Source organism: Falco peregrinus, chromosome 19, assembly GCF_023634155.1.
Source record: "Falco peregrinus isolate bFalPer1 chromosome 19, bFalPer1.pri, whole genome shotgun sequence".
Lineage (NCBI taxonomy): Eukaryota > Metazoa > Chordata > Aves > Falconiformes > Falconidae > Falco > Falco peregrinus.
In genome coordinates this window covers 2346595-2366281 of record NC_073740.1, presented here as the reverse complement: position 1 = coordinate 2366281, position 19687 = coordinate 2346595, and the positions used below count along the sequence as shown (strand labels likewise).

Below are 19687 nucleotides of genomic sequence, written 5' to 3'. Positions count from 1 at the left end.
CTATTTATGAGACAGCTCCAATCCCACCTGGCACAAGGGCATTTCCCCCCCCCTCCACTCCCCCTCCCCCCCCCCAGCTCCTTCTCAGTTGCCCCCCCCTCCCCCCTTCGTTGGGGTTTTTTTTTTGTGTTGTTTTTTTTTTTAAAACCAACAAAAATAAAATTCCAAGTCCCCGGGGTGGGAAGAAATGGCCTCGTGGTGCAGGGTTTGTCTGGGGGGGGATGGGGGGGGTGTCGGGGGGGGGGGGTAGAAGCACGTGGGGGGGCAGTTCTTCGGGGGGACACGGCCGGGGGGGTTTGTCGGAGGGTGGGGGGGGCACGGGAAAGGGGGGCTTGTCTGGGGGGGGGTACAGCATGGCGGGGAGGGGCAACGGGGGGTTTGTCTTGGGGGGGACAGCATGGGGGGGAGGGGCACGGGGGGGGTTGTCTTGGGGGGGACAGCATGGGGGGGAGGGGCACGGGGGGGTTGTCTTGGGGGGGACAGCATGGGGGGGGAGGGGCACGGGGGGGTTTGTCTTGGGGGGGACAGCATGGGGGGGGGAGGGGCACGGGGGGTTTGTCTTGGGGGGGACAGCATGGGGGGGGAGGGGCACGGGGGGGTTTGTCTTGGGGGGGACAGCATGGGGGGGGAGGGGCACGGGGGGGTTTGTCTTGGGGGGGGACAGCATGGGGGGGGGAGGGGCACGGGGGGTTTGTCTTGGGGGGACAGCATGGGGGGGGGAGGGGCACGGGGGGAGGGGCACAGGGGTTTGTCTTGGGGGGGGGGGGGAGGGGCACGTGGGGTTGGGGGGCAGTGTGGGGAGCAGTTCTTCGGGGGGACACGGCCGGGGGGGGGGTTGTCTTGAGGGGGGGGGGACAGTATGGGGGACGACAGCCCGAGGCGGTGGTGGGGGGTTGAAGGATTACACAGGGGGGGTTGTCGGGGGGCATCGGGGACGGGGGGGGGGGAGGGCATGGGGGGGGTTGTCGGAGGGGGGGGGTAGCAGGCACAGCATGGGGGGGGGGGTCAGGGATGGCACGGGGAGGCTGTCTGGGGGGGGGGGGGGGGGCGGTCACAGGGGTTTGCCTTTGGGGTGGGGGGGCACGGGGGGGGCACAGAGGGTCACGGAGCCCAGCATCACCTTTCCAACTCTTTATTTGATGCTGTGGAGCAATAATTTAGCCGGTGGGGCTGGGGGCGGGGGGGGGGGGGGGGCGCTGGGGTTGGGGGAGGGGGTGCTTGGTGGCAGGAAAATGAGGGAAAAGGCACAAAACCCCCAGTGGTGGGGGGGGGGCGGGCACGGTGACATGAGGGGTCTTCAGCCGCTCAGCACCATCCGGACCAGCTCTGCGGAGAGAAGGGGGGAGAGTGGGGGTGAGGGGGGGGTCCCACTGGGCCCCCCCCAGCCCTCGTCCCGGAGAGAGGCAGGAAAACCAAAGTCAAAGAGGAATCGGCATCGCTGCAGCCCCCGGCTCCTGGGGGGGGGGCTCCCCGGGACCCCCCCCCCCCAACACCAGCACCCCCGTCCCAGCCCCAGCACGCAGGGGGGGCTCCATGCAGAGAGGCATGCGGGGGGGGGGGCGGAGAGGGCTGCACCAAGGGCGTAGAGCGCAAACCAGGCGGCCTATTTTTTTTTTTTTTTTTTTTTTTTGCTTTTTCCCTTAATTTAAAAAAAAAAAAAAAAAAAAAAAAAAAAGAGAGACCAGGAGAAAAAACAGGAAGGAAAAAAAATATTGTAAGTAACTGGGGGAGGGGAGCGGGGGGGGGGGGAGGCGTACCCCTGCGGCGTCACCCTGACAAGATGTGTCTCACAAACGCTGGGAGGAAGGAAGGAGACATGATGGTCAGGGAGGGAGCGGGGCCGCGGCCGAGCCCCCCCAGGACCCCCTCAGCTCTGCCAGGACCACCCCCCCCCCCCCGCCCCCCCCCGGCCCTCACCTTCGTAGTTGATGCAGCCGTTGCTGTCCTCATGCCCGGCCACCAGCTGCTCCACCTCCTCCTCCGTCATCATCTCGCCTGCGGGACAGGATGTGTCACACACCCCCCCCCCGTGTCACCCGGGGGCGAGGGGGGATCCCCATGACACTGGGGGGGGTCCCCATGCCTGTGTCACCCTGGGGCGAGGGGGTGTCCCCATGCCTGTGTCACCCTGGGGGTGAGGGGGGGCTCCCAGGAGGGTCCCCAGGTCCATGTCACCCTGGGGTGAGGGGGGGGTCCCCATGCCTGTGTCACCCTGGGTGAGGGGGGGTCCCCATGACACTGGGGGGGGTCCCCCCAGGCCCATGTCACCCAGGGGTGATGGGGGGTCCCCATGCCTGCATCACGCCCAGGCGCGAGGGGGTGTCCCCATGCCTGTGTCACCCTGGGGAGAAGTGGGGAGGGGGTCCCCATGTCCGTGTCACCCAGGGACTATGTGGGGGGGGATGCCAGGGGTGGTCCTCATGCCTGTGCCACTGCAGGGTGATGCAGGGTGGGGCACACGGGGGGTCCCCAGACCTGCATCACCCTGGGGTGATGGGGGGGGGCATGCCAGGGGTCCCCATGCCTGTGCCACCCCAGGGCAATGCCAGGGGGGGAGCACACGGGGGGGGGGTCCCTGGGCCTATTTCACCCTGGGGTGATGGGGGGCACATGCTAAAGGGTCCCCATTCCTGTGTCACCCCAGGGACTATGTGTGGCGGCATGCGGGGGGGGGGTCGTCATGCCTGTGTCACCCCAGGGTGATGGGGGGGGGGGGGGAACTGAGGGTCCCCATGTCTGCATCACCCCACGGTGATAGTGGGGCACACCGGCGGTCCCCATGCCTGTGTCATCCTGGGGTGACGGGGGGGGGGGGGGCACACCAGGGGTCCCCAGGCCTGTGTCACCCCAGGGTGGTGGTGGGGCACACTGGGGGGGTCCCCGGGCCTGTGTCATCCTGGGGTGATTGGGGGGGGGGGGGGCACACCGGGGGCCCCCATGCCTGCGTTGTCCGGAGGTGATGGGGGGGGGGACGGACACCGGGGGTCCCATACCTGTGTCATCCTGGGGTGATGGGGGGGGGCACACCAGCAGTCCCCCAGGCCTTGTGGGCCTTTGGAATGGGTGGGGGTCCCGTGGGGCTGGCGGGGGGGGGGGGGGGGGGTTGCAAGGACCCCGGGGCTGGCTGGGAGCCACCGGGGTCCTAGAGCTGACCAAGCTTTGGGGGCTCTCAGGGATGGCTGGCGGGGGGGGGGTGGGTCTCCGAGGGCTCGCAGGGATTTGGGAGCCCGGGGAAGGGGGCTCGGGGGTCTCACCGAGGGTGACGAGGACGTGGCGGATCTCGGCCCCCATGACGGTGCCGTTGCCCTCCTTGTCGAAGACCCGCAGCCCCTCCACGTAGTCCTCGAAGCAGCCCTGGTCCTTGTTCTTGGCGATGGTCTGCATCATGGGCAGGAACTGCTCGAAGCTCAGCGTCTTCAGGTTCATCTCTGGGCGGGGGGGGGAGGACCCACACCGTGGGAGAAGGCCGGGGGGGGGCCTGGAGGGGGGGCCTGGGGAAGCTGGGGGGGGGGGGGGGGGGGGGGCTCCCCACTCACCATCGCTCTTGGGGTTGCCCAGCACCTTCATGACCTCGGCGTTGGTGGGGTTCTGCCCCAGCGCCCGCATCACGTCCCCCGCACTGGCTGTACAGGATCTTCCCGTCGCCGGTGCGGTCGAAGAGCTGGAACGCCTCCTTGAACTCTGCGGGACACCCCCCCCCCCGGCGTCAGCGCTGCGGGGACCCCCTGCTGCAACCGGGACCCCCCCACCTGCCCCCCCCCCTCCGAGGGACCCCGTACTGACAGCCCCCCGCCACCAGCATCCCCAGGATGCCATGCCTTGGGGACCCTGCACCTTGGGGACCCGCGCCTTGGGGACCCCATCACTGCCCCCCAGGGACCCTGCAGGATCCAGACACACACACACACACACACACACACCCCCCCCCCCCCCCCCAAGACCCTTCCTCCCCTCCACGCCGAGGGACCCCACACTGACAGCCCCCACCACCAGCATCCTGGGGACCCCATGCCTTGGGGACCCCATCGCTGCCCCCTGGGGGACCCTGCAGGATCCAGACCCCCCCTCCCCGAGGGACCCCACACTGACGGTCCCCACCACCCGCATCCCCAGGACCCTGCACCTTGGGGACCCCATCACTGCCCCCCAGGACCCTGCAGGATCTGGACACCCCCAGACCACACACCCCCTCCCCGAGGGACCCTGCACTGACAGCCCCCACCACCTGCATCCCCGGGACCCCAAACCTTGGGGACCCCATCACTACCCCCCGGGGACCCTGCAGGATCTGGACCTCCCCTCACCCCCAAGGGACCCCTCACTGACGGCTCCCGCCACCTGCAGCCCCGGAACCCCACGCCTGGGGGATCCCATCACCAACCCCACCAGGGACCCTGGAGGATCCGGACCCCCCCAGACGCCCCACAAGGGATCCCTCACTGACTGTCCCCACCACTGACATCCTGGGACGCCATGCCTTGGGGACCCCATGCCTTGGGGACCCTGCAGGATCCGGATGCCCCCTCCCCAAGGGACCCCTCACTGACGGCCCCCACCACCTGCATCCCAGAGACCTTGCGCCTCGGGGACACCATCACACCCCCCACGGGACCCTGGAGGATCTGGACCCCCCCGGACCCCCTCCAAGGGACCCCTCACTGACTGCCCTCGCCGCCTACACCCCGAGACCTTGCGCCTTGGGGACCCCATCACACCCCCCGCCCCTCGGGGATACTGCAGGATCCGGACCACCCCCACCACCCCCACCCCCGAGGACCTCTCACTGACAGTCCCGGGACCCCGCGCCTTAGGGACCCCCTCACTGCCCCCCCCCCCCCCCCCGAGGACCCTGCAGCATCCGGACCCTCCCCTCCGCACCCCCTCCCCCCCGCCGGTCCGGGTTTCGGTTTCCGTTCCCCGACGGGATCCGGTTCCCGGTGGAACCCGACGCCGGCCGGGATGGATGTCGCTGCCACCCCCCCCACCCCCCTCCGCCTCCATCCCGGGAGGGACCGGGGCGTCTCCCGCCCCCCCCCGGGAGGGACCGGGGCGCCCCCCCCCGCAGGAATGCGCGGGCCCGGCCCCGCGCTATGCCCATATAAGGGCAAATGGCGCAAAAGGGTGCGCGGCCCCCCCGCCCCGCGGCCCTCCCCGGCGGGTCCTGACATCCCCCCCGCTCTGCCCCGCACCACCCCCCCTCACGGGCCCGACCCCCCCCCCGCCGGTACGACCGGCCCCGCCCGGGCCAGACTTTGCCCGGGAAAGGCCCCGCCCGCGGCCGAGCAGGAAGCGCTGGGGCCGGGCCCGGGCCCGCGGCCGGGCCGGCGGGGGGCCCGGGGGGGTTCGGGGGGAAGTCCGGGGGGGGCGTGCCCGGTGCCCGGTGCCGGTCACTCCACCCGCGGTCTGCTCCTCCGAGAAGTCGCACTGCAGGGAGAGCGCGGCGGTCAGCGGGCACCGGCACCGGCCGCGCCGTCGGGGAGCGCGCCCCTCCCCCGCCTTACCGATCCCCCCCTACACACACACACCTTACCGCCCCCCCCCCCCCCTCCCGCCCTTACCGACACCCCTCACCCCCGCCTTACCGACACCCCCGGAACTCACTGACCTCCCACCCCCACCTCACCTAGCCCCCGCCCTGCCCCTCCCGCGCATCCCCCCGCCCGCGGCGGCCGGTCCGGGTGCCGGTGCCCGATCCCGGTGCCCGGTCCCGGTGTCGCACCATGGCGGCGGCCGCTCCCGTCCGTGCTCCGCGCTCTGGGCCCCGGGCGGCGCTTTGTACCGCCCGGCGTCACCGGCCGCCCATTGGCCCCGGGCTGGCGCGTCACCGCGCGCTCATTAAGTGATGAATGATGCATGAGGGGGGCGGGGAGAGGCCAGGCCACGCCCCTTCTCCGGCGGGATTTATTTTGTCTAAAGATGGGCAGGGAGCAGGGCCGGGGGAACCCCCCGCGGCGGGGGGGCCACACACACCCCCACGGGGAACATCCCGGTACCGGCACCCACGGGGCACGGCCCCACGGGGGACACCCCAATGCCCCCCCCGGGGACATCTCCGTAGGGAGCGCCCTGTGACCGCACCCAGTGGGGGCCACCAGGTGGGGACAGCACGGTGGGGACATCCCACAGGCTGACATCCCACCGGGGACACCCCGGTGACCACACTGATGTCCCCAGGGTGGGGACACCACGATGACCATACCCTGTGGTGGCGTCCCACCAGGGACACCATGATGGGGACAGGACGATGGGGGGCATCCCAACAGGGACATGACAATGGGGACAACACAGGACACCCCAGTGACCACACTGATGTCCCTTCCACCACGATGACCATACCCTGTGGTGACAGCCCAGCAGGGACACCACGATGGGGACACTGCAATGGGGGACACGCCAACAGGGTCACCACAGGAGGGACACCCCAGTGACCACACTGATGTCCCCACGGTAGGGACACCATGATGACCATACTCTGTGGTGGCGTCCCACCAGGGACACCACAATGGGGACATGCCACAGGTTGACATCCCAACAGGGGACATGACAATGGGGACAACACAGGACACCCCAGTGACCACACTGATGTCCCCAGGGTGGGGACACCACGATGACCATACCCTGTAGTGGCACCCTACCAGGGACACCATGATGGGGACAGGACGGGGGGCATCCCAACAGGGACATGACAATGGGGACACCACCTATGATGGGGACATCCCAACAGGGACATGACAATGGGGACACCACCTATGATGGGGACATCCCAACAGGGACATGACAATGGGGACAACACAGGACACCCCAGTGACCACAGTGATGTCCCCAGGGTGGGGACACCATGATGACCATACTCTGTGGTGGCGTCCCACCAGGGACACCACAATGGGGACATGCCACAGGTTGACATCCCAACAGGGACATGACAATGGGGACAACACAGGACACCCCAGTGACCACACTGATGTCCCCAGGGTGGGGACACCACGATGACCATACCCCTGTAGTGGTGTCCCACCAGGGACACCATGATGGGGACAGGACGATGGGGGGCATCCCAACAGGGACATGACAATGGGGACACCACCTATGATGGGGACATCCCAACAGGGACATGACAATGGGGACAACACAGGACACCCCAGTGACCACAGTGATGTCCCCAGGGTGGGGACACCATGACCATACTCTGTGGTGGTGTCCCACCAGGGACACCACGATGGGGACATCCCACAAGTCAACATCCCAACAGGGACATGACAATGGGGACACCCTGATGACAGCACCGATGTCCCCAGGCTGGGGCCACCCACGATGGCCACAACCCAGTGGGTGGGGGGCACCCCCCTCCCCAATGACCATCCACCATGAGGGACATCAAGCAGGGAGCACCCCACAAGGGACACCTGTGGCGATATGTCACATGGGGGGGACACACCAGAGACCCCAATGCCCCCCCCCCGACCCCAGGACCACACGAAGCCGCTGCCGTCTCCTCCCTCCTTTATTAGCGGGGGGGGGGACGGCCCAATGCCCCCCCCCCCGACCCCAGGACCACACGAAGCCGCTGCCGTCTCCTCCCTCCTTTATTAGCGGGGGGGGGGGACGGGGACGGAGCCCCGGGAAGGCAGGGGGGGGGGTTGGCGCGGGCGGTGGCACGGCGGTGGCACGGCGGTGGCAGCGATGGCAGCGGCTCGAACACAAGCGTCTCCCCCCGGGGGGGGGGGCAGGGGGGGGACCCCCCAGGTGGGGACCCCCCCACGCCAGGAGGCTCCTCGGTGGGCAAAAGGCACGAGGTGCGTAACAGTCTGGGGGGGGCGCGGGGGGGCCCCCCCGGTGCATCTTTGGTCAGTGGCGAGGCGGGGGGGCTGGGGGGGGGGGGGGGCAGCAGGAGCAGCCGGGGGGGTTGGACCCCCCCTCGCCCTTCCCGCTGCCCCCAGGCACGGCGGGGGACTGGGGGGGCTGGGGGGGGACCCCGCTCTAGGGGCTGCTCCGCTCATCCCGCAGGTCGTACCTGTGGGGGCGAGAGGTGAGGGGGGGCGCGGGGGGGCTGGGGGGGGGGGGGCGGGGGGGCACACACACAGCCTCCCCCCCGGGGGACCCACTGGGAGCCACCAGAGACCCATATCACCACCACCCCCAGACAGCCCCCCCCGGCACAGCCCCCCCCAGACAGGACACCCCCCCCCCGGGACAGTCCCCCCCAGGGAAAGACCCCCCACACACAGCCCCCCCTAGGACAGCCCCCCCCCGGGAACAGTCCCCAGGGACGGCCCCCCCGAACAACACCCCCCCGGGACAGCGCCCCCTGGCGACAGCCCCCCCAAACAACACCCCCGGGACAGCGCCGCCTGGCGACAGCCCCCCCCAAACAACACCCCCCGGGACAGCGCCCCCCGGCGACAGCCCCCCGAAATGGCCCCCCCCCAGGGACGGTCCCCCAGACAGCTCCCCTCAGAACAGCCCCCCAGGCACGGCTTCTCCCAGGTAGCCCCCCGAGATAGCCCCCCCCGGGACAGCCCCCCCTCCCCCCCGGGGAGCCCCCCTGCGACAGCCCCCACTCACCAGTGGGTTCCCCCCTCGGATAGATCCACCTGTGCCAGGTCCAGATGGAGCTGGGGGAGAGCAAAGGCTCAGAGGGGGCCCCCAGACCCCCCCAGACCCCCCCCGACCCCCCCCCAGAACCCCCCTACCTTCCCCAGCACCTCCTTCTCCCGCGACATGAAGGACACGGTGGATTTGACGTGGGCTTCCAGCTTGCGCCGCGAGGCTTCCTCAAGGGACACGTCCCACTCGAACCTGGGGACACTGGGTTGTACTGGGCAGCACTGGGCGGGTGACCCCCCCACCCCCATCCCATCTCCCTGTGTGTCCCCCCCCCCCTCTTCCACCTCTCATTGAAGTCGGGGTTGAGGGTCTTCTTCTGCACGGTGGTCTTCCTCTTGGTGCCGCGGCTGCGGTCGGGCAGCAGCACCAGGGACACGTAGGGGTCCGGCAGCTCCTTCGACACCCGCCTTCAGCTTCCTGGGGGGGGGGGCACGGCTCAGGGGGGGGGGTCCCACCCCCGAGCCCCCCCCCCCCCCCGTACCGCTGGGCTCACCTGCAGGCGTGGACGATGGCCACCAGCTTGTGCTCGTCGCGGTGGGGTACCAGAGCGTGAGCTGCAGCCGGCCCAGGGGGACCCCCCCCCTCCAGCTGGCTGTGGGGGTTCAGGGTCAGTGCCCCCCCCACACACACACACACACCCGGACCCCCCCCCCCACCGCGGGGGGGGGCTCGGCCATGGGCTCCCCCAGAGGGGCTCATGCCCGGACCCCCTGTCCCGGCTGGGGGATGCAGGTGGAGCGGCTGGGGGGCTGGGTACACTGGGGGGGGTGGGATGCTCCCGGGGGGGTGGGTTATGCCCCCCCCTCCCCCAGCCCTACCTGTCAGCTGGGGGCAGGCGCTGGCGCAGCCCCCCCGCCCCAGACTCCTCCTCTCCCGGCGCCTCTGCGGGCTGGGGGGGCAGCGTCCCCCCCGGCCAGGGACACGCTGCTGGCCCCCCTCCTCCACCCTGCTGCGACACCAGGACCTGGGGGGAGGGGGGGAACGCGTAAGGGAGGGGGGTCTCAGCCCCACAGACCCCCCGCCCCCACCCATCCCGGCCCCCCCCTCCACCTGCTGCAACACCAGGACCTGGGGGGGGTGTGTGTGTGGGGTGGGGTGGGGGTGAAGGAAGGGGTCTCATCCCCACACACACCCCTCCCCCCCCATCCTGCCCCCCGCCTCCACCTCCTGCAACACCAAGACCTGGGGGGTTTGGGGGTGAGGGAGGGGGGGTCTCGGCTCTACACGCCCCTGCTGCCCCCCCCATCTTGCCCCCCCCCCCCCCAACCTGCTGCAACACTAGGACCTGGGGGGGGGGTGGGGGGTGAGGGGAGGGGGTTCTCGGCCCCCCACCCCCCGCCCCCCCATCCCGGCACTCACCCCCAGCTGCGCCCGCAGCAGGACCTGGCTGCCGGGCCCGCCCCCCCGGCCAGCGGGAACCAGCCGTCCAGCGCCAGCCCCTCGGAGGCCAGGAGCTGGGGGCAGGGGGAGGCTGAGGGCACCCAGGGGCGACCCCCCCCTCCTCCTTCACCTGCAGGCACACAAGCTCAGCACCCCAGGATAGGGCCCCCACCGTGGGGCGGGACCCCCACCCATGGGGACAGGACCCCCCTGCCATGGGGAGGTGAAACCTCACTGTGGGGACAGGAACCCCCACCATGAGGATGGGACCCCCACCATGAGGACAGGACCCTCACTATGGGGATGGGACCCTCACCATGGGGATGGGACCCCCACCATGGGGATGGGACCCCCCACCATGGGGACAGGTACCCCCACTGTGGGACAGGAACCCCCACCATGAGGATGGGACCCCCACCATGAGGACAGGACCCTCACCACGGGGATGGGACCCCCACCATGGGGTTGGGACCCCCACCATGGGGGACAGGTACCCCACTGTGGGACAGGAACCCCCACCATGAGGATGGGACCCCCACCATGAGGACAGGACCCTCACCACGGGGATGGGACCCCCCACCATGGGGTTGGGACCCCCACCATGGGGACAGGTACCCCACTGTGGGACAGGAACCCCCACCATGAGGACAGGATCCCCCACCACGGGGATGGGACCCCCACCACGGGGACGGGACCCCCACCATGGGGACGGGACCCAGGGGATGGGCCAGAGACCTGCAGCTCCAGTGACTCCACATGTGGCCGCTTGATGAGGAAGGAGAAAGCCTTCATCCCACACGGGCTCAGTGGTGGGGGCACAGGTCTGAGGGCAGGAGAGCAGGTCAGGGACCCACCTCAGCCCCTCCGGCTTCCCCCCCCAAGTCCCCCCCATCTCTTACCTTGGTCTTGAATGAGACATCACGCACGGCCAGGCTGGCGAAGGCGGCGGGTGGCTTGGAGCCCTTCCGGAGCTGGGGGGCAGCAGGAGGGGACGATGGGGACAATGGGGCAATGAGGGTGTTGGGGACGATGGGGGCTATGATGGGGGTGATGGGGGCGATGATGGGGTGATGGGGGCGATGACGGGGGTGATGGGGGCGATGACGGGGATGACGATGGGGGCAATGGGGGCAATGATGGTGGCGATGGGGGCGATGATAGGGGCGATGGGGGGTGATGATGGGGGCAACGGGGACGATGATGGGGGCAATGGGGACGACGGGGGGCAATGGAGGTGATGATGGGGGAAATGAGTGCAATGGGGACAATAGAGACAATGGGGGCAATGGGGACGATGGGGGGCAATGGGGGCAATGATGGGGACACCGGGGGGGCGATTATGGGGGTGATGGGGGGCAATGCTGGGGGCGATGGGAGGCAATGAGGGGCAGTGGGGGGCGACGGGGGCGATGGGGGGCAATGGGGGGCGATGTGGGGCAGGGCCAAGGCCCCGGCGTGGGGCAGCCACTCACCGGCAGGTCGGCAGCTCGGTCCACGAAGACGGAGAGGAGCGCGGCCGAGAGCTCCGCACCACGCGCCGGCTGCAGGAGGCTGTTGGTGTGCAGCACCTGGGGGCACGGAGGGGGGGGGGGGAGGGTCCCACCGCCGCGGGGGGGGCACGGGGGGGGACGGGGGGAGGTCAGGGATATGGATCCTGAGAGATGGGAGTGGGGACAGGAATGCACGGGGATGGGGATCCATGGGAACAGGGACCCACAGGGATGGGGATGGGGATGCAGAGGGAGAGGGATCCATGGGGATAGGGATCCATGGGGATAGGGATCCATGGGGATGGAGAGGGGGAGGGATGGGGATGCACAGGGATAGGGATGGAGATGCAGGGGGACTGGGATGGGGATCCAGAGGAATGGGGACAGGGATGCACGGGGACAGGGATGGGGGACGCACAGGGATAGGGACAGAGAGACACAGACATAGGAATGCATGGGGATTAGGGATCGGGATCCATAGGGACTAGGGATGGGGATGCAGAGGGGTGGATCGGGATCCATAGGACTAGGGATGGGGATGCAGAGGGATGGATCGGGATCGGGATCACAGGACTAGGGATGGGGATGCAGAGGGATGGATCGGGATCGGGATCCACAGGACTAGGGATGGGGATGCAGAGGGATGGATCGGGATCGGGATCCACAGGACTAGAGATGGGGATGCAGAGGGGTGGATCGGGATCCACAGGACTAGGGATGGGGGATGCAGAGGGGTGGATCGGGATTGGGATCCACAGGACTAGGGATGGGGATGCAGAGGGGAGGATCGGGATCGGGATCCACAGGACTAGAGATGGGGATGCAGAGGGGGTGGATCGGGATCGGGATCCACAGGACTAGGGATGGGGATGCAGAGGGGGTGGGATCGGGATCGGGGATCCATAGGACTAGGGATGGGGATGCAGAGGGGTGGATTGGGATCGGGATCCATAGGACTAGGGATGGGGATGCAGAGGGGTGGATCGGGATCCATAGGACTAGGGATGGGGATGCAGAGGGGTGGATCAGGATCGAGATCCACAGGACTAGGGATGGGGATGCAGAGGGGTGGATCGGGATCGGGATCCATAGGACTAGGGATGGGGATGCAGAGGGGTGGATCGGGATCCATAGGACTAGGGATGGGGATGCAGAGGGGTGGATCGGGATCGGGATCCACAGGACTAGGGATGGGGATGCAGAGGGGTGGATCGGGATCGGGATCCATAGGACTAGGGATGGGGATGCAGAGGGGTGGATTGGGATCGGGATCCATAGGACTAGGGATGGGGATGCAGAGGGGTGGATCGGGATCCATAGGACTAGGGATGGGGATGCAGAGGGGTGGATCGGGATTGGGATCCACAGGACTAGGGATGGGGATGCAGAGGGGGAGGATCGGGGATCGGGATCCACAGGACTAGAGATGGGGATGCAGAGGGGTGGATCGGGATCGGGATCCACAGGACTAGGGATGGGGATGCAGAGGGGGTGGATCGGGATCGGGGATCCATAGGACTAGGGATGGGGATGCAGAGGGGCGGATTGGGATCGGGATCCATAGGACTAGGGATGGGGATGCAGAGGGGCGGATTGGGATCGGGATCCACAGGACTAGGGATGGGGATGCAGAGGGGGTGGATCGGGATTGGGATCCACAGGGACTAGGGGATGGGGATGCAGAGGGAGAGGGATGGGGATGCACAGGGACAGGGAAGCACGGGGACTAGGATCCAGAGGGATGGGGACGCACAGGGCTGGGGCTGGGGGGGGGGGGGCTAAGGCTCGGAGCCAGCTGTGCCCCCCCCCTCCTGGGGGGCTGTTACCTGCTCGAGGAGGGCGGCGCTGGGGGCGGGGGGCCAGGCTCTCCAGCCGCACATGCAGCCGCCCCGACTTCACGTCCTCCAGGGGCAGCCACTGGCGGGGCAGGGATGGTGGGTGAGACCCCTGGGCACAGCCCCCCGCACACTGCAGCCCCCCACCCCCACTGCAGCCCCCCCGCCCGGCCCGCAGCCCCTCTTGGTCCCTCTCCTACCTCATCCACAACGCGGTCACTCAGCACCCGCCTCAGCGGCACCTTGCACCTGGGGGGGGTGGGGGTGGGGGGGGTGAGGGCTGGGGCTGGGGGGGGCTACCCCACAGCCCCCTTCCCCTCCCCGTGCCCCCCAGCACCCACCGGCCCAGGAAATCATCCTTGTCAATGTCCTTGTCGAAGAGGTCGAACTCCACGTCCCTGCCCCGGGACGTTGTCCACGATCACCTGGATGGGGGGGGGTGGGGGGTTGGTGTCACCAGTGGGGGCCCCCCTGCATACCCCCATCCCCCTCCCATCCCCCTGCCTCGGTTTCCCCTCTGGATGGGAGGAAATGGGACCCCAGCCCACAGCATCCACGTCCCCAGGGCCAACGCCTGGGGGGAGGGGGGAGATGAGACACCCCCCCCCGCCAGGTACCCTCGTAGACCTCGTTCCAGCGGGGGGTTCAGGTCCTCCTTGACCACGCGGCTGCGGAAGGTCCTGCCGGCCACGCGCAGCCGGGCGTAGGGGTCGGAGCGGCCCCTCACCACCCCCTTGAAGAAGTTGTCCTTGGCGATGAGGTCCTGGGCCTCCAGCAGGTGGATGCGCAGCATGTGCTGGGACACGGGGACACGCGGCCACTGGCACCGGGGCTGGGGGGGCACCGGCCGGGACCAAGACCCCCCCCCAGGACCCCCCCACTCCTTCCCACCCGGGACCCCCCCCAGCCTGTCCCCATTCCTCCCCCCAGGACTCCCCAGCCTCTACCCATTCTTCCCCCCCAGGACCCCCCCTAGCCAGTCCCCATTCTGCCCCCCAGGACCCCCCATTCTTCCCTCCTGGACCCCCCAGCCTCTACCCATTCTGCCCCCCAGGACCCCCCATTCTTCCCCCCAAGCTCCCCCCTAGACGGTCCCCATTCTGCCCACCAGGACCCCTCATTCTTCCCCCCAGGACCCCCCCAGTCTGTCCCCACTCTGCCCCCCCAGGACCCCCCATTCTGCCCCCCAAGACCCCAAGCCTTCCCCCCAGGACCCTCCCAGCCCCCAAACCCCATTCTGCCCCCCAGGACCCCCCAGCCTGCCCCCTAGAATCCACCCAGCCCCTGAACTCTGTTCTGCCCACCCAGGGTCCCCCCCCAGCCGTATCCCACATCACTCCCTCCCAGCCCCCCAGCTCCCCCCCCCCCCGTTCCCCTCCACAAACTCCCCCCCCCCAAGCCCTCCAGCCTCCTCTGTGATGCCCCCCCGGGCCCCCCCATCCCCTCCCCACCTCGGTGCCAAACTGGGGGTTGGGGGCTGGCGTGGGGGGGGCCCGCTGGGTGCTGCTGGTGCTGGCCAGGGGGTCCGGCTGCCCCGAGATGGTGGGGGGAGACACACCGTTCTCCGGGGCGTCGAGGAAAAGCACCTGCAGGGGCTGGGGGGTCAGTGGGGGCGGGGGAAGGGCCAGGAGCCCCCCCCCAACTCCCTGACCCCCCCTCACCCGCAGGACCAGCTTCATGTGGAGGCGGCTGCGGGGTCCTGAGTGCTGGAGCTGGAAGGGCTGCGCCAGCGTCAGCCCGGGGGGCGTCCAGCAGGCGGGCGAGGGGCAGCGAGAGGGGAGCCCAGGCTGCTCTGCCGGGGGTCGTCCTTCACCTGGGGGGGCACGGGGGTCATGGGGGGCCACGGGAAACAGGGGGCACGGGGGGGGTCCATGGAAACCAGGGGCACAGGGAGAACGGGGGTCATGGGGCGGCCGCGGGAACTGGGGGGCACGGGGGTCATGGGGGGCCACGGGAACTGGGGGCATGGGGTCATGGGGGTCTGCAGGAATGGGGGGCACGGGATCATGGGGGGCCATGGGAACGGGGGGCACGGGGGCCACGGGGGTCATGGGGGGCCACGGGAGGTCCGTGGGAACCAGGGGCACAGGGGGAACAGGAGTCATGGGGGGCCGCGGGAACTGAGGGCACGGGGGTCATGGGGGGCCGTGGGAACTGGGGGCACAGGGGTCATGGGGGGCCATGGGAACTGGGGCACAGGGGTCATGGGGGGGCCACAGGGGTCATGGGGGGCCATGGGAACTGGGGCACAGGGGTCATGGGGTTCTGCGGGCACAGGGGGCACGGGGGTCTGCGGGAGCCAAGGGCATGGTGTCATGGGGGTCTGCGGGAACCAGGGACACGTGGATCATGGGGGGGCTGCGGGAACGGGGGCACAGGGGGCACGGGGGGTCCGCAGGAACCAGAGGCACAGAGATCATGGGGGTCTGCGGGAACCAGGGGGCATGGGGGATTGTGGGGATCCATGGGAACCGGGGACACAGGGGCGCATGGGGATCCATGGGAACCAGGGGCAAGGGGGACACAGGAATCCACCGGAACTGGGAACATGGGGATCATGGGGATCTGTGGGAACTGGGGTCATGGGGGTCACAGGGATCCATGGGAACCAGGGGCACAGGGATCACGGGAATCCATAGGAATGAGGGGCACAGGGGTCACAGGGATCCATGGGAACCAGGGGCACAGGGATCACGGGAATCCATAGGAACGAGGGGCACAGGGGGGTCACAGGGATCCATGGGAACCAGGGGCACAGGGATCACAGGAATCCATAGGAATGAGGGGCACAGGGGTCACAGGGATCCATGGGAACCAGGGGCACAGGGATCACAGGAATCCATAGGAACGAGGGGCACAGGGGGTCATAGGGATCCATGGGAACCAGGGGCACAGGGATCACAGGAATCCATAGGAACGAGGGGCACAGGGGTCATAGGGATCCATGGTAACCAGGGGCAAGGGGGACACAAGGATCCACAGGAACTGGGGACATGAGGATCATGGGGATCTGTGGGAACTGGGGTCATGGGGGTCACAGGGATCCATGGGACCAGGGGCACAGGGATCCATGGGGATCTGTAGGAACTGGGGACATGGGAGTCACAGGGATCCATGGGAATCAGGGGCACCGGGATCCATGGGGATGTGTGGAAACTGGGGACATGGGGGGTCATGGGGGTCTGTGGGAACTGGAGCAGCATGGGGGGTCATGGGGATCCAGGGGAATCAGGGGCACAGGGATCAACAGGGGAGGAATCTGGGGGCACGGGGCATCACAGGGATCCAGGGCAACAGGGATCATGGGGGCATCATGGGGATCTGGGGGCACAGGGATCCAGTGGAACAGAGCATCAACGGACTGGGGGGAACCAGGGGTCACAGAGACCTGGGGGTCACGAGGCATCACGGGGATCTGGGGGAACCAGGGGTCACAGGGATCCAGGAGAACTGGGGGCATGGGGGAAGGGGGGGAGTGGGGAGAAAAAATGGGAGGGAAGGGGGCTGGAGGATTTGGGGGGGCCGCGGGGGACAGGGATGCTGGGGGGGGGTGCCTTGGGGGTGACCCCGGCTCTCACCTGGATGTCCAGGTCCTGGTGCGCGGGGTCGTGCAGGAAGAAGCGGAAAGCATCTTCCCAGACGGGGGCAGAGGAGTTACAGACCACCTGGGGGGAGCGGGGTTAGACCCCCACCACCAGCCTGGACGCCCCAAACCCTGCCCCCCCCCCCCCCCCTAGCCGCCCCCTCACCTTGCTCTCTCCGCGTGACGTCCTGCACTGAGACCTGCACCATGGGGTTGGGCTCCTTGCCCGGCTTCTTCATCTGCGCAGAAAGCGGGGGTCAGGGGGGTCCCCCCAGCTCTGCCCCCCCCCCCCCCCAGGGACCTGGCAGCTCCGCCCCCCCCCCCCCCCCCCCAACTCACAGGCAGCTCCTCAGCCCGGTCCAAGTACACGACCAGGATGGCGGCGGACGGAGGGTCGGGTTTGGCTGCGATCGCCCGGGTTCCTCTCCAGGACCTGGGGGATGGGCCCGGGGGGTGGTGGTGGGTGAGGGCAGGACCCCCCCCTGCCCCCCTGCCCCCCCCCCCCCCCCATGGCTGACCCTGCTCACCTGCTCCAGCCTGGAGGTGTCGGACATGAGGGAAAGCCACTCCAGGCGCAGGTGGAGCCGGCCCTGCCCCCCCCTCCTGCAGCGGGAACCACTGCGGGGCAGGGGGGGGTCAGCACAGCCCCCCCAGCCCCCCCCGAGCCCCCCACCCCAGCACCCACCTCCTCCAGCACCCGGGCCTTCAGCACCTCCCCGAAATCCAGCTTCATCCTGGGGGGGGGGGGGGAGGGGGAAGGGAAAAGCTGTGAGCTGGGGGGGGGATGGGTGAGCTGGGGGGGGGTGGGGGGGCATGGTGAACCCCCCCCCTCGCCCCCAGGTACCATCCCGGGGGTCTGGACCCCTTCCCCCAGCACCTGCCCAGGAGATCATCCTGATCGGGGGGTCCTTGTCGAACAGCTCCACCTCCAGCTCCTGCCCCGGCACCTCATGCACAATGAACTGGGGGGGACAGGGTCAGCGGGGGGGGGGGACACACAGGGGGTCCCCCCCGCCCCGCACAGCCAGGCTGGGGAGATGGCAGGGGGGGTCCCTGCGCTCAGCCTGGCTGGGTCAGGGTGCTGCGCCCCCCCCCCCACAAGCTGCCGATGCTTGGGGGGGTCCCTGTGTCCCCCACAACCGCAGACAGGCTGGGGGGAGGGACACGGGGGGTCCCTGCATCCCCCACAACCGCAGCCAGGCTGGGGGGGGACACAGGGGGTCCCTGAAGCCCCCCAACCGGTCTGATGGGGGACACAGGGGGTCCCTGCAGCCCCCCACATCCCCCACATCCACAACTGGTCTCAGAGGGGACATGGGGGTCCCTGCAGCCTGGACACCCCCCAGCTAGTCTGGGGGGGACACACACGGCGGTCCCCTGCAGCCCCCCCACATGCCCAGTTGGTCTTGGGGGAGGATTCGGGGGTCCCTGCAGCCCTCACCCCCACAGCTGGTCTGAGGGGGGGACACGGGGGTCCCTGCAGCCCCCCACACACCCAGCTGGTCTCGGGGGACAATTCGGGGAGTCCTTGCAGCCCTCCACATGCCCAGCTGGTCTCGGGGGACAAGCTGGGGGTCCTTGCAGCCCCCACCCCCCCCCAGCTGGTCTGGGGGGGGGACATGGGTGTCCCTGCAGCCCCCCACACCCCCCAGTTGGTCTCAGGGGAGGATTCAGGGGTCCCTGCAGCCCTAACCCCCCCAGCTGGTCTGGGGGGGGGTACACGGAGGTCCCTGCAGCCCCCCACACGCCCAGCTGGTCTCAGGGGAGACACGGGGGTCCCTGCAGCCTGGACCCCCCCAGCTGGTCTGGGGGGAAGACACGGGGGGTCCCTGCAGCCCCCCACACCCCCAGCTGGGACACAGGGGTCCCTGCAGCCCCCCACACCCCCAGCTGGTCTCGGGGGAGGATTCGGGAATCCCTGCAGCCCCGCACCCCCCCCAGCTGGTCTGGGGGGGGGCACGGGGGGCGCGTCTCACCTCATAGACCTCGTCCCAGGTGGGGTTGAGGTTGTCGTCGATGACGCGGCTGGTGACCACCTGGGTGCCGACGCGCAGGACGGCGTAGGGGTCTGACTTGCCCTCCACCAGCCCCCCCATGAACCGGTCCTTGGACCGCAGGTCCCGCGCACCCCGCAGGTGCACCCGCACCACGCCCTGGAGGGGAGGGGGGTCAGCCAGGCTCGGGGGGGGGGGGGAGTCTGGCAGTCCCCCAGGACCCCCAGGCAGCCCTTACCCGGGGTAGGGGCAGCGGAGCTGGGCGGCCTCGTGCAGGTCGGGCACCAGCGGGACCAGGAGGCGGTTGGGCAGGACGAGGTAGGAGGCGATGGCATCCATGATCATGGTGTCCGACATGGAGCTGGGGGGGGGCACGGTCATGAGGAGGGGGGGCACGGTCACGGGGGGGGCCACAGGGGGCAAGGGGTCGGGGGGTCGGAGGACCCCACAGCTGGGCTGGGGCTCACCTCAGCCCCGGGATGTCCAGCAGGTTGGTCATCCCCGTCCAGTTGATGTCCAAAGTCTGGGATGAGGGGGGGGCTGGTGTCAGATGGGGGGGAGACCCCGGGGGGAACGGGGTCAGATGGGGGGGGAAGAACTCAGGGGGAATGCTGGAGGGAGACCCCAGGGGGGAAGGGGTCAGATGGGGGGGAGACCCCGGGGGCCTGGGGTCAGATGGGGGGCGCAGACTCCAGGGGGTAGGAGGGGGGAGACCCCAGGGCAGATGGGGTCAGATGGGGGGGGGGGGGCAGACCCCAGGGGGGATGGGGTCAGGTTGTGGGGGGGGCACCCCAGGGGGAT

General features: G+C 69.4%; 2 protein-coding genes and 1 long non-coding RNA gene across 3 annotated transcripts; all 3 read right to left on the bottom strand.

Moving 5' to 3' along the window:
- Nucleotides 1-1116: 1116 nt before the first annotated feature.
- Nucleotides 1117-5837, bottom strand: LOC129782890 (myosin light polypeptide 6-like). The gene is given in 7 exon segments (XM_055792288.1): nt 1117-1326; nt 1918-1995; nt 3255-3428; nt 3537-3615; nt 3617-3681; nt 5397-5424; nt 5720-5837. Coding segments are annotated over 7 exon segments (456 nt in total). The 5' UTR covers nt 5723-5837; the 3' UTR covers nt 1117-1297.
- A 2853-nt stretch (nt 5838-8690) lies between these two features.
- LOC129782891 (uncharacterized) lies at nt 8691-9184 on the bottom strand. Its single transcript, XR_008745012.1, has 3 exons — nt 9098-9184; nt 8889-9021; nt 8691-8796 (listed from the first exon to the last, which is right to left on the bottom strand). It is a non-coding gene; the product is annotated as an uncharacterized LOC129782891 (long non-coding RNA).
- A 234-nt stretch (nt 9185-9418) lies between these two features.
- On the bottom strand, nt 9419-19385 carry LOC106112407 (extended synaptotagmin-1-like). The gene is given in 23 exon segments (XM_055792393.1): nt 9419-9568; nt 10720-10770; nt 10772-10807; nt 10884-10955; nt 11457-11552; nt 13301-13324; nt 13326-13391; nt 13510-13558; nt 13651-13706; nt 13708-13734; nt 13920-14105; nt 14761-14895; nt 14971-15045; nt 15047-15085; nt 15087-15122; nt 16888-16974; nt 17078-17131; nt 17232-17325; nt 17420-17429; nt 17770-17854; nt 18869-19070; nt 19125-19247; nt 19354-19385. Coding segments are annotated over 23 exon segments (1785 nt in total).
- Between the last annotated feature and the right edge of the window lie 302 nt (nt 19386-19687).